Below are 15356 nucleotides of genomic sequence, written 5' to 3'. Positions count from 1 at the left end.
TATATACATAGCATCAGTTATAATACAACTCACAGTGTTACTTAAATACCGGGGTGGTTTCAGAATTGAGTATAGGGCAACAATTTATTGGAAATTTATGGATCAGGACTTTACAAAATGTTAAAACGAAAATTGTAACACTACTAAGGATAAAAAAAATAAGATAGCAGTTAACAAAAGCGAATTACAAACATAGCACAAAAAATAGAGAAGATTCGCTAAAAATCATTATGTTAATAACAATTTAATAATAACAAACAAACTCATTTATTTGTTTATCTTCTTTTGACAGTACGAACATCTATTGACATTGATGTAACCCATAATATTGTTTTTTTAATAGAACTAATATTATAGAGTATAGTGTTACTACTTCAACGACGTCTGATAAATACAGATAGAAATAGATTATTAGGTCTCTGAAAGCTAATTCTACTTCAGATGTATAGATGGCGCGGGCTGATAATGTTTTCCTTTTTTTCTTTTTGCATTATATTTTAGAATGTTATAAACAAAATGGTGGTTATTTCTACAACTTTCGTTGAATAGCCCTATTTTCCTTATCGTAGTGCCGTAATCTCATGAACTGCAATTCATTGTTAACTTTTAAGTGTGTTTCCTTGAACAATTTTCCGTACACCTCCTATTAAAATGAATAAACCGATGCGGGACACCCAAGATTTGGATGATATTACTATGACCGCCCAAGAACTTCATATCCTTTCTGAGCTTGACAGGTTTGTTATTTTGTCTATATCACGCAAATAAATAAAGCCTCCATATACTATTACAGTCGGCAGTATGGATATTTGCTGCTTAATCTGCCCGAAAATGCCAAGAAGAAAGCCTTGGTTCAGAAGGTACAGTGGCCCAGCATTTAAGGTTATGTGAAATGTTTAAATAAATTTTCGCTTTCAGGCGGTAAAATACCTGCAACTTATGGTAATTCAGGCCCGCAAGCATCAGAAGGAACAAAATGAAAATGAGCCTAACAATTTTCAAAAGAAACAAATCAGTATTGACCCAAAAACTTGGGTCAAACTTGGTCATTTTCATTTGCTGCTCGAGGAGTACCAAAAAGGTAAAAATATGAACTTTTTAATTGCATAAATCTGAAAAATGTTTAATATTTTCAGCTCTGTCAGCCTATCAGATGTTTTACAAGATTCAAGCAGAAAACCACTGGCAAAACACAACTTTCTTGTATGGGTTGGGATTAGTGTATTACCACTTTAAAGCCTACCAATGGTAAGTCAAATTATTTGTTTATATTGGGGTTCCAGTTTGAAATAATCTTGCAATATTTTTAGTGGAAATTAATTTATATTTACACATTTTTTGATTTTACAAATCATGGTAAACTCGTAATAGTTCTAAAATGAAAATTCTTAATTCCTGCAATGGTAACAAGATCAAGACAGATTTCTGCCTTTAATTTTCTCAGGTTTGAAATAGGCCTATAGGTGGCGTTGTATGGAAGATATCGATTTTTCAGTTTGACTAAAACCAGTTTTTAGATATATTGTTATTTTCACACAAATACGATTAATTTGTCCCCTGGACAAAACAAGTGATTGAAAATAGTTCTAATACTTGAAAAAAAAGCGAGTATACCTATATTTGATTAATCTGTGATTAAACAAATCCGAATCTGGTGTTTGACCTATGAAAAGTGTCACTCTAACCATTTATACAGCAAACAAACATAAAATATGTGAAAGAACCAATATAGAAGTGTGGGAACTTTTAACTTCTTTTATGGTTTTATTTATATGAAAATTAAACTGAACAAAACACCGCAAAAATAACAAAATATGATGCCAAAGAAGGCGAAAATGCATAAGAATCTTATACAATCTCAGATTGGCTTAAATTTTGCTGCCTTATATTTCACATATATTTATCATAGAAAGGTGACTTAGACATATTAATTCAAATACATATATTATTAATAATTGTCTGCATCTACCTCTTACTTCCCGCACCCGCTGGAAGCAGCAAAAGCGACAACTTTAAAATGCCCTACTGCGCTCTAAAAAGGCAAATAGGTTTTATGTCGTAAGTTTTTATATACAGGATGTTTAAAAAAATCGTGGCAACTTTTAAGGAAGTCCTTGCTCAGATCATTTTATGAAAGAAAAAAATCCTATAAACATAGGTCCAGAAATTTACTGACTCCAAGACTCAGGGTGTTAAAATTTTTTTAAATAGCGGTTTTTGAAAAGCAATTCAAATAGTATTTTTTGAACAATTGTTTAAACCTGTTAAAAATCATCAAAGCACAAAATATTCTTAAGGAATAAGAGAATAAACCCTTGAAATTTTTGAAATTGTTTTTATATGATAAATGGACATGCAATAAAATAGTTTTTATATTTTTCGTCTTGTAAATGAAGAAATATACAACGAAAATCCAAAAGACAAAAAAGTTGTATTTTTAGTTGTTTCATCTCAAAAAATATCGACATTCAGTGAACGTCGTGAAGTCAGTGACGTACATTTTCTGTCAATAAATTCGGCCATAGTGTGGAGCCCACCCCACTCGACTAGGCATAATAATTTTAACCTAGTTAGGTTCAAATCAGCCCCTTATCACAACAAACAACGCTACCAAAGTTTTTAAAAAATCAATAAAAAGATATTTAAATTATTTTTTAAAAATCGTTATTCAAAAAAATTTTAACACCCTGTATTTTAGAAACAATACCTTCCGGACCTAAATTTATAAGAACTTTTTCTATAAAATGACATGAGAAATCTCCCCCATAAATATTACCACGTCCTTTTTAAACACTCTGTATAAAAAGGTTTTGTAAATAAACTCACGCCGCTTGAAATAAAACGTTTTATACAAAATTGTTTTGAAGCATCATACATATGGATACATGATTAGTAATTAAAATAAATTCAGAACAAGATGCTTTTACTAAAGGAAAAAGAGAAAGTTAATAGAGGAAGACGTTATTGATTTTACCCTATTACTACAAAGAGGATATAAGAAGCAGGTGTAGTTTCTATTAACATTAATAGCATCCCGTTTTCTATATCCATATTTTACCGTTATACTAGAAGGAAAACTTTTCAATTCAAAAGACAAACAGGTGCGCTGGATCGTTTTTGCATAAAACAAGGAACCGTGATTACAAGTCATGAGGGACGAAGTATATCAAAACGTTTTGTCAGCCTAAACACACTTACTAAATGTTGTAACTTAACAAACCGTTTCTCTGAAGGGTAAAACGGTTTCGCTTTACCCAAAAATGTATCAATCAAATGAAAACGCATTCCAGCAAAATTTGTCTCAGGCTTTTTTAGTATGTTTTACAATGTTATTTGTTTCCATTTATTCATTTGTGTTGGTTAATGTATTGAAAAAAGGCTTTCCATGAAAACTAATCAAAACGTTTCCATTGAAACCGTTTTTATTTCATCAGTGTGAATACAGATCTCTGCCGGTTCTATCGGCATTATGCAGAGAAGATCAAAGCTTTGACGCCGACTTAGCTTTCTATATTAAATAATAAATATGTATATTGTATGTTTCTGAAAAGTGGTCCCCCCAAATTACTGCTCATTTTTTTAGATTAAAATTTGCATTTTTCGTCATGTAATTGCTCATAATTTGCCATTTTTGCACATATTTGACAGATATTTACGACTTCTGGATTAATCATACGTACATTCAATCTCACTATATAAAATGTGAAGTTCTAAATATTTTAACATATTCGGAAACGACATGAAATTTCCTTTACAATGATGTATCATAAGTTGATAATTGGATACAAAATAGCGACAAAACGTTTTTTTTTGTCGTTTTTTTTCCAATTTTCAAAATGACAACATTTGTTTGTTCATGTTTTTATTGCAGTACATTGTCCCATTAGTCCAGTTTGTGAAACACGGATCGAAACGATAAGTTTTGTAATGGACATGAGTATGGCAATATATTTGATGAAGAATAAAAACTAAAAATATCGCAATTTTGTTTAATAGAAAAAAACAATTTCACTGGCGTTTTGAATTCAAATATCAACGTATAATACATCGTTATAATGGATTGTATGATCTTTCCAAATATGTAGAAATATTTGGACCTTACGTTAAAACTACTGAACTTACATCAAGTCTGGTGAAACAAGAAGTTGTAAATAACTAATACCTATGTCAAAAAATAGCAAATTGTGAACCTATTAGATACCGAAAAATTGATTTAGGTGGAGTACTTTACCAAAATACTCGAAATGTTCAGTTCTGGATTCGAACCTACGTATGTATCTCCTACTATTCACTTTTTTGCTTTAAATTATGTTTTTTAAATTGTGTGTAATGGCATAAAATCAGGGCAGCATGTATGCATATTATGTCTTTTTCGTTTAATTTTTCAAACATTATATTAAAGTTTCCAAACTAAAATACGCCCTATACTTTCGCTTTTGCGTTTTTTTCTCCCAATTGTGATACAAGGCTTCTCAACCCAGGTACATGTATTTTATTCAGGACAATAAACCGTTTGTTATGGGGCAGCCAAAACCCCAAAATTTTTGAACTGAAAGAAACCGGTCCAGTTTTCGCAGGAGGTAAATTATCTATTTCTAAAAGCTCAAGGACCGAATCCCAGGTCTGGTGGACCCGATCTGTAATTATTTTTACCTGAATTTATAAAAGCTTTCAGGTAGTGGGCCTCTACTCTCATACAAAAGACCTTTCCATGAACTTGAAGAATTGCTGTGCTTTTAGGGGAGTTAACTAGGAAATATCCTTACATCAAATACATGACGATAAGCTTTTATGTCGCACGCAAGCAAGCCATTAAACCACCTGTGAAGTGTCACTTTTTAAAGACCTTGACCATGACTCAGTTGTAGAGACCATCTGATAAGAAATTGCTTAGTTCAGTTTTGCAATGCATAAGAGAAGTTGGATTAGCGCATAAACTCTTATTTAAAATACAGGACTAGTTACACAAATAATTGTGGAGAGGGAAGTGTGTGTTTTGAAATTAAGCCATATTTATTGAATAAACTTAGAAGAGCGTAAACTTAAAGACTACTAACCGAATAAAATTTAATGTTATCTTATATAAATATTCGAAAAAGCCAAAAATTGCTTTTAAAAAAAGTAAAACAGTCCACACCAGATGTCGAACAGTGTAGTTCGGTTTGAACAACACATGTGACTAACTAAACCACACAATGTACACGTAAATACAACTTTGCAATGGTTGCGTAATAATCCTGCAAGTGCAGGCGGGCCGTGTTGCCACGTCTCTCACGCGTCTTACGCGCTATACATCTAAAATAGTTTAAAAAAAAAAAACAATTTTTTTTTAGCAAAATTTCCTATTTTTTATTATTGTATTCGGTTTTTAATTCAAAGAAGTTTTTTATTGTTTCTAACGTATTAGTGTTTAAAGTTAAATGTAATTTTTGCAATTTTTGAAGCAATGAGTAAGTACAATAATAATTAAAAATAATGGAAATTTTAATCTAACAAAAATTAAATCAAAATCAATGCGAATATAAAATAATGGGAAAAGCATAATTTTTCAACATGCACTTATGTATAACTGACCTATCCCAGAATTTTTAGTATCCTTGATATTTAATTAAATTTATACGTTGCTTTCGGAAACCATTGCAGTATGTTATTTCACAAACTGCTTGTCATTTTGACACTTGACCATGGAAGTATTGGAATCTTGAATATATAAAAATAATGACGCATTGTTTTATTTCCAAGAATGATCGCTGTAGGTGATAATTCTTACATTTTTATTGGTTTTGTTAAGTTTCACTTGATAACAAACAAAGACGACGCTTCTCGAATCGTAGTATAAAACACTCAATAGCAATAAGAAAAAACCAAAAAGTATTATAATTTACTACTTATAAATATTTGTGATGCTTGGAGGTTCAATTATTTGACATGTACATCTAATAAATACAGAGTATAGACTTGTGACGAAGTGTTATTGCAGTTCATTAACTTTTCACATTGTTCTTATACTAAATTCAAAAACCTCCGAGATCTTTGAATATGCAAAACCCAGTATAAAAGCTTATTTTTACGTGTGTGGACGTGGAAAATAACTATCTTGAATGTCACTTCCATCTTGATGGGATGTAAAATAATACCTTACCGATACAACCATTTTTTTCCGCCCATCGCATTTTGTCGAATGTACCCAGAAAAACTACATAAAATTTAACATTTAACATATTTTCTTAAAACTAACTTTGTCAAGCATTTGAATGATTAGTTCATGATGATGCGTTGATTTATGTCATGCAGCTTCTAACAATACAAAGTATCAGTGCGATTCTGATTATAATAGGCTTCCATATTATATGTATATACACAAAACGCATTTAAATAATTTTAAAGTTCCTAATTCTACTTACTAAATATTTAATAGGTTTATACGTTACGGTGAACTATTTTCACATAGTTCAAATCACACGTAAAAAGCTACTATTATTTGCTTATGGACGCCATGTGGAATTTCCGCATGTTTCAGCTAATTTTGTGAATTATGTTCATTTAACACTTCGTTAATGCTCTGAAATACGTTTTTTTTTTGGAACTCGGGCCACTTTCCTAGTAAACGAGGTCGTTATTTACGGTATAGTTATTCTTTCGTATTTTTTTAATGAATTGAAAAAAATGGTAGATCCGATTTTGATTGACACTTGTGTGTTTTTACTGAGTAGATCATAGGATATGTTTACTTTTTAGTGATACATAAGATACCTGAGGAAGATCAGTGAAAGAAGAAAAAAGCTGCCGATGAAATGGGAGTTTTAGCGGAAAACTGAAATCGCGACAACAGTGGAACGAATCAAAAAGAGGTCTTAGCTCCTAGAAAAACGTAGAGCGGGCGAGCCCACTCCATCAATGCTTGTGTGCAAGTGCACGAACGTAACCGACAGAGGTCGTTCGTATTCGAGCGCAACAAGCGAAAATCCACCGAAAGGAAACGTAACATAGGACCGTTCAAGCCGAACAACGGTACTCCCCGCGCTTCGTCTTATCGTTGTTCCCTTGAATCAACCGTGGATTTAGGGTGATTCCTTTTTCAGTCGGATAGAGGCGTGCGGGTCGGTTGTATTGGCGCAGGCGGGTGAACTGTTTTTTTGTTTATTTATTTTCCACTTATAGTGTTCACTAGAATTTAGTGTTTAGGAAACACCATCAAGTGCTCTTTACACACCTTGTGAATGAGACTGAAGTGCTTACCTCGAATGTCACGTCAATTCTATTTAGGAAATTAGATATTGAACGTCCTTTACACACATCATCACTGCCTTTGTTGTATATGTATATTAGCAGATACTGTTGTTACCTAGTTATAATGGTAAGTCGCATCTATTAAACTAATCTAATACAGCATCTAGTACGCTTGCCGCGGATGTTTAAATTAGAAGAAAACATCCGCCATTGCCGCGATGACATATTTCACGTCCATCCCTGTGATGTTGGTTCCGCAATTCGTGACGTCACTATTAAATACCTTTGTCTATATACAAACTAGTAGAAAGCTATGCAGTTGCATCGACGATGCAGCTGGTATTGTCCACCTACTAGTTCACTTTCGTTCCCCTGAGAGTCGTTTTATTAATACGCACATTATTTATATTATGCAGATAAAGATATTTTTAACCTATCAATGAATTGGGATATCTCTATACTCATATATAACCCTAGGTTAAAGGGTCATATATTTTTTCTGCTTGTCCGGTTTTAGCAAGTTTTTGTTTGTTGTACTTTAGGCTTCATTTTTTTTAATCGTTCCTAACAAAACTTGTTGCATTATCAAAACATGTTTTCACATCATATTAAATCGGGAACTACTGTTTTATTGGAAAAAACGTGGATTTTTACTAAGTACTGGCCTGTGTAGTCTTTTTTTGCAAAATTCATCATCATAATTTAATTTGTTCTATAATAAATACCTTGATGCCAAACTAACATCTTTGGCAATTATTTGTTAATCAATCATCGTCCAAAGTCAGAATCATTTCTCAAACCCCCTTTTCAGAACTCCTATCTCCCTTGTGTATTGTTAAAATAGAAAATCTGTTCTGTAATGATGTCTCACAAGTTGATTTCATTTCAAAGATGAATTTCTTAAAAATATGTAGAAAATTTGGAACACATTTCTTTTTGCCGTTGATAACCCTCTTGATTCAAACATGCCTTTTGCTGTCATTTTAAATATGAATGACACCTTGTAATGGCCACATCACTATTTAAAAAGAAATGCATTGTCTGACAAAGTCTCACAAATATAATGAGTTACAGAGAGAATAATTTTACGATTTCAACATAAATTTATAGCTTTTAGAAATCAGAGATTCCAGTTTTTTCCTTATATTTTGAAAAGTATTGTACCTATTATGAATTCTAAAGCATTTATTTGAAAAGAGAGACTGAAAGAAATTTTTTGCTAACTTGAGATTTTTCCCATTGAATGACCTAATTATATTATTTGTTACTAATACCACACCAAAAGTATTTATTTAAATTTTAGTCTAACATGTGACTTGTGTCAGGCTTAAGATACTTTATATTGCAAAACAAAGTTCGATTTCCCAATTTTTATCTGCATGTCAAAAAAGTTATAGTTTCAAGTTGGCTCATTATATATTTTGAAAAATATTTTCTGAATTCCAAAAAATTTATTAGAACGTCTACATAAAAGGAAAATTTTTCCTAATTTGAGCCACCTTTAACATTAAGTAAATTATTTGCTGCTAATACTAAAGAAAAGTAGTTGCTTAACTTCCACTCTATGTAGTATCTTGCTTATTTCAGGCGGCAGATGTTCTCCATTACAAAACAAAGCTTTAACTTTCCGAGTCTCGTAATTGTTATTAAAATTTTAACTTTGTAAATAATACTATTTATTAATTCATATAGTTATCTTGTCCCAAAATAGAACTACAAACAAATTATCTTTCATTAGGAACATATTCTTTACTTGCAAATAATTTAGTTCCAAAACTTTTACCATTACCCAAACCTCGTGGTACTTTTGGTTGTATCGTGAAACTATCACAAGAATGCTGAATAGAATTAAAGCAAGTTCCAAAAATTCTTCCAGGTGGATGCCATTGCATGTCAAAGTAAGGAAGTAAAGCAAGTATCTACATGCATATAACAAGAGATTGTTATCAGCCTAGGAGCCCCTATATGAGCATGTATGGGCTAATCGTCAATTATTCACCCTTTTGCACACAAGAATTTTCTCATAATTAATTTTTATGGGTACTAGCTATCTGAAATACTCCGGAATTTCATTAAAGCTGCGACACCACGCAAACATATCTGAATTAGGCCATAGCGTCGATTTTAGTTAACATTTTCAGGACGTTAAACTGGGAGCTATATAAAGCGTCTGATGTAGAGGGAACGCTCTCAGACAGTAAAATTTCGGCGTTATGCACACGTTAGTTATAAAGGGGACGTTGTACTGTTATCACTGTCAATCGATACGGTCTGTCTAATTCAGCGGAGGGGTTATTCACCCAATCTATTCCAAGTCTGTTGCTATTACTGTATAATGACTCTTCTTTCAACTGGCAACATTATGAACTGACCCCTTCTTATTACAAAACAGCATTGCAGTGGCACCTTTATTGCTTCAGTATATCACTTGAGGTTCTCTTAATAAATCAAATTGATTATTATAGACAACAAACAGCCCTTAAGTCCGGCACACTATTATTTATCGCTTTGCAATCTTAGCAGTATTTTAATATTGCGCCACTAAACTGGGACGAGGAAATGCATTGTTTGCCATTTAAATGGCTTGACCTCCTTTTGTTACTAACTATTGCAAAAAACCTTAGTGCAGTTGCAGTAGGTACCTATGCAGTGGACCACTGGAATGTTAATTATTCGACATATATGGCATTTGCCGAGTATTCTTTGATTAGAATGATTACTTAACAGTAAAAATCACAAACTTGTATAATAATCTACTGAATTATTTTTAATGATATCAGTTTTATAACAATAAATAATATGACCTAAACGAGAAGTAATTCGGCCGTTGACCTGTCTGACCATGAATACAGTTACATTATTCAGCGCTTTGTAGGTTTGTGGTTGCAGTTTTTATTAATAAAATGCGACTGCCAAGAACTTCTGAGATTGACTTGTAGGGTTACCATAATGAGGATGAATTCGAGGACTGTACTTGTATGGAAGGTATTAAGTTTCCATGCAAATAATGGTCCAAAAACTAAGAACTTAAAGTGAATGTTCAAATTGAATGTTTCAGGTGCAAAACTCGGTATGTTCTAATTTAACCTGTGACAGAAAGCAAATTCGTGTTGAAACTCTTCGGTGGCGTGAAAATTAATAATCAAGGAAGTCAATTATGAATTTATGATCCATAATATTTGCATGAGTTCAACGATTTCCTTTGTCTAGTACCATATTCTAATGGAACAAAATTCTTGTTTCTTTTTTATAAGAGAAACTATTGTTACCATTTGCATGAAAACTATTAAAGATAAAACCATTACACTATATATTTTTTAAATCAAAATGAAGAGTGTCATCTATGGAGTAATGGCAATGTCCGTGATGTGACTAAGGTAGGATAATTGTTCAATTCATAAATTATTGCAGAAATATTTGAACACGACAATTTAAATTTTATTCTATCAGAAGAAATACATCAGAGTACTGTGATCAATGAAGATGTGATACATTCTAATATTATAGAGAAACAAGGAATTAAGAAAATAACTGGAAATGAAGAAGAAACTACTGAAATAGTCACTACACAGGAAGTTGGCCAAACCGCTAAAACTATTGTTACAGTTTTGGTTAATGAATACAGATGTAGTACACAGAATAGATTAGTTGCCCATCTACGTTGTGTATACATCATTCAGAGTAGTTTCTAATATTTGTTTAGGAAATGCATTTTCTAAACAAATAGTATAAACTACTCTGCATAATAGAGGAGTAAAGAAGAAAGTCAAAAGGAATAACCGAGATTATATCACTACAGAAATTGAAGGTAGAAGCCTGAAGAAACTGTGACTACGCACGAAATCGAGATTAGGGAAGAAAAGCCGCAATATGTGACTCCAGAGCTATCAATTGAAATACAGGAACGTGTAGTAATTAATTGAAGAGTTACTAACAAGAGAATGCAGAAGAAATGTACACTAAAAAAGGAGAAGGCTGATGGAAGGCAAGAGATTATAGAAACGGTGGTAATTGAAATAGAAGATAAGACTCCGGAAATTATTAACAGTCGTGAAGAGATATGAGTTGCCAGTAAAAATCTGTAATTGAACAATTGTTTGAAGATCTACAGGAAGTACAGGTAGTAGAAAGGGGCAAGTCGAAAACAGAGCCACTAAAAGAACCGAGGGTGACGATAACCAACAGAAAAACCATATATAAATAATAACAGATCGAAGGACCAAATTTATATATGCAAATTTGTTATTTGGGTTAATCACTACTGAAAAAAAATTAAGAAAATACATGCTTAGGTGTTTCCTTAAAGAGTACACATGTCGAAGGCATCCGACGACTCCCCTTGCAGATGGACTGTTTCTTAATTGTATTTTTTACAGAGTGAACTAAAAGATGGCCCAACTTTGTGCTGCTGCTCAGTACATAGGGTTGTCCTTAAGTAATAGTACATGAGTAATGGAAGATAACTTACATAAAAATAAGATGATTTGAGTTATGAACCCTGGTTCGCAAACCGCTATTAACCAAATTACAGCGTGTTAAACTTTTATTTGATTTTTGATTTTTTTTTTTAATAACTCACAGTTTTTTAAGGAATTCGTTCCAATTTGGTGCTTAAGGGAAATTTTTGAGGTCGGATTTAATAGTTGTTTGGTGATATTGGTTAGGGAACGCCACTTAATTCGTATTGCAATCTTGAAAATATTTGAAATTTAACAAAGTATGTGGGCTCAAACCGAAAAATCCCTCTAGGTATACTAGTTACTGAAAATATTAATAAAAATCAAGAGGCGGTATTTGCTTTAGGCAAAAATAGCTTCCAAAACTCATTATTACCTGAGCAGGAGCCAAATTGTCGCAGACAAGGTCTCTTAAAATACCTCACGAACTGCACACATACAGATATGCGTTTTGTCAAAAATAGTCGTTGGGATGCAGGAGATCTCTCTTGGCAGACCACAAGGACGTGTGTTTCATTTACGTCACTGAGTCGTTGAACTACTACTTTGATGGTCATGAATGTTATCAGAAGCAATAGATGCAAGTAATTAAAACATTAAATAATACTTATAAGGTAGTCGCTAGCCGTAAGGGCTTTGCTACTGGTACATATTGAAAAGTTAGAGGTATACTTGTGTATATATATAGTAGTACTCGTGTGTAATACCTTGCAGCTGCTACAGGGCCCAACCCGCACTCTTGTCAAGTAATTTATAGCATTGACGGACGTCTTAAGCCATAAAAGTTCTATGTTTATCGCGTTTAAAAGACTGATTTGAAAAACATGTATAGGGGAACGTATTCGCCTAATTCGCGGCGAATACCTAATTATTGCGTCCAAATAACAAAGAAAAAGCAGAGCCGAAGGCATTGATAGCCGGTCAAGAATAGTTTGGACAGCAGGTAGCTGTGCGGTCATTGACTGGTTGCCAAGGTTATACCTCAGTCGTACCGATGCCATCCTATCTTGTTGCGTTTTGGTTTCGACGACCACACCTCAGGCCAGTGCCCCTAGTGTGACCCACCACGATCCCGTCACAGTACGTTTACATTGTTTTTCACGACCTTCCACAATTTATGCTATGGCCTTTTTTCCATTGGCTCACAAATTTCTTGTAGCTCGAATCTTGAAGTTTAGCCTCAGACAGGTAGTGGGCCTTAAAAAGGGAGCATTGAAAAGGAATATCGCTTTGGCAGCTGTTCAAAACAGCTGACCCAATAATCACATCTGCTTCCGCACATGCTTCGACGATATTATCATCGGAACCTGACCACACCACCATCATTGTCGATTTCTTTTTATTTTACTGTTTTGTAACGAAATTCATCCTATTTAAAAAGTAGGTGCAAATTTATGTTTTAGAGTCAAACGAAGTCCACCTGGAATGATTGTAAATTTTTTAAACAAATCTCAAATTTGCTGAGTACTTAAACGTAAGTACCACGAGTAGGTACCAAACTGAATGGGACAAATACTCAGAGTCATTAAACTTTTGAAGTCGAACCGTGTGGTGGTGTGAGCGTGGCATATCAAACAGCTGATATAGGCCCGGAAGTCGGTACGACCGCAAAGATTCCTAACATTGTTTTCGTAGTACTATCTGATGACTCATTTTTAGGTGGCTAATCTGAATGGAAAGATGTACAAGTTCAATTCCCAAAAGTGGTGACGCGCGTATAATCGCGTGGGTCACTTGAGTAATACGAGAGTCCTGACTAAGCAATTTTTTGTCCAATTTATCAAATCTGTTAAAACCAAACAAATTATTCGGTTTGAACCCAAAGCACAACAGTTCGATTTAGACATGCACATATTTTGCATTTTAAGTGCAAAACTTGCTATTGTTTCGACGGAAACACGTCCATATCGTTTGGTTCTAGCCAGAAAAATAATGTTTGATTATTAGTTCGTCTGCCGTACCAATACCTTGAATACCCATTGGTACCAATACCTTGAATACCCATTGGTACCAATACCTTGAATACCCATTGGTGCATGGAAAGCCCACCCACGCAAAACACCCAGTTCCCTATTCGGCTTAATCACACTATACTTGGAACTTTAATAGCGCGTTTTTGAATGTGAGGGAATTTCCACTTTGATTATTAATCGACTTTAATTTGATTTGAACTTAGTTTTGGTTGAGGTGTCACAAACGAGGTGGACAAACATCCGGATTCAAGTTCTCAAAAGCATGTTTGTTCATTTACTAAATAACGGTCGAAGTTACAAGAAGCATTTTGTAGTATTTCGTTGATCGAATCTACTAGGTATATTTTTCAAATATTGAAACGATTAGAAAATTGTTATTTAAATTTTACACTTACATAATTCGAACTTGGCACACATTCAGGGTGATTCAAGGTAAGTCTGCCAACTACTTACCGTGAGTTCTTGTGACTTACTTTAAAAAACAAGCTCATACGAAGGTGGGTCCGTTTTCACTTCCTGCCTCAAATACACGGTGATAAAACATTATTAACGTTTTAGTTGTTTCTTAATGCGTCCGTTCCGGCGTTGAATATTTTCATGAAAATTCGGAATTGTAATATATACAGTATTGGCCATAATTATTGCAACTTTTCAGATTGATTTATATTTCTGGTTAAATCGCATAAAACATCTCTTATTGAACTACTTTTACTTATCAGGGAAAAGGGATGTATTAGCGCTTCTTATATTCACTGGTATGAACAAATTGTGTTTCTGTGCTGGCAAAAATTATTGCAACTAAATCGTTATGCTTAATTAACTATAACAATGTAAAATAAAATACGTTTTTAATATTTAGCGTAATGTCCTTTAGCCCTCACTACATCTGCCATTCTATTTGGTGTAGAATTAATTAATTTCTAAATAATAGCTGGATCCATTTCTGACAGAGCTTTTGATAGTAATTAGGAGAGTTCCGTGTCATTTTCTACTTTTCGATCCGGAATTTTCCGGTTCAAGATTTCCCCTAAATTCTCAGTTGGATTGATATCAGAATTTTAAGATGACCATTTCATAATAGGTATTTTTTGCTGTTCTAACCACTGATTGACCGATGTGGAAGCATGCTTTGGATCGTTATCGTGTTGAAAGGTGAATTTAAGGAATTCGACCTCATCTGTAGGATTCCAAAACGTTTCTCAAAATGTCTCTGTCAACTTGCCCACCCTTCCCTCAGTTTTGTGCAGAGCATACCAAACGAAAAACACCCTCATACCATTACAGATCCTCTGCCATGTTTGACAGTGAAACAAGTGTACATATTTTTGATCCAACCTCTGGTCTTTAAGTCACCCACACGTGTACCACATCGTTACTTCTAAATACATTAAACTTAGACTCGTCACTAAATACCTTTTTCCAATCATTTGGTGTCCAGCGAGTGTGGTTTTGAGTAAACTCGAGGCTGGCTTCAATGTTCTTCTTTGAGAGCAAAGGCTTTTTGGCACATCTATGACTGTTTAAGCCATTTTCACCAAAACTTCGCCTCGTTGTTCGACTTGAAATTCCAGATGGTCCTGCTTTGTCGATTTCACCCAGGGTTGTCGTTGAAGATACGAAAAGACTTCTTTTTGCAATATTTAAGATCTCTCAATACAATTGCTTGAGGGACTTTCTTGGTCTACTAATGTTTTAA

At 33.6% G+C, this 15356-nt stretch overlaps 1 protein-coding gene across 2 annotated transcripts in view; it reads left to right on the top strand.

The window, feature by feature from the left end:
- The first annotated feature begins 502 nt into the window (after positions 1-502).
- The window catches only part of Utx (Utx histone demethylase), a 78074-nt gene continuing 63220 nt past the window's right edge, over positions 503-15356 (top strand). The window contains exons 1-4 of one of the 2 annotated variants that reach the window (XM_066299287.1): positions 503-737; positions 794-860; positions 919-1081; positions 1137-1248. In XM_066299287.1, the coding sequence (XP_066155384.1) occupies positions 652-737; positions 794-860; positions 919-1081; positions 1137-1248 (428 nt within the window). In that variant the 5' untranslated portion in view covers positions 503-651. Of the gene's footprint in view, positions 738-793; positions 861-918; positions 1082-1136; positions 1249-6797; positions 7358-15356 lie in introns of those variants that run through there. The other variant, XM_066299288.1, reaches the window with a different exon arrangement.

The sequence above is a fragment of the Euwallacea fornicatus genome, chromosome 33 (assembly GCF_040115645.1).
Source record: "Euwallacea fornicatus isolate EFF26 chromosome 33, ASM4011564v1, whole genome shotgun sequence".
NCBI lineage: Eukaryota > Metazoa > Arthropoda > Insecta > Coleoptera > Curculionidae > Euwallacea > Euwallacea fornicatus.
This window is presented reverse-complemented; position numbering and strand designations above follow the sequence as displayed.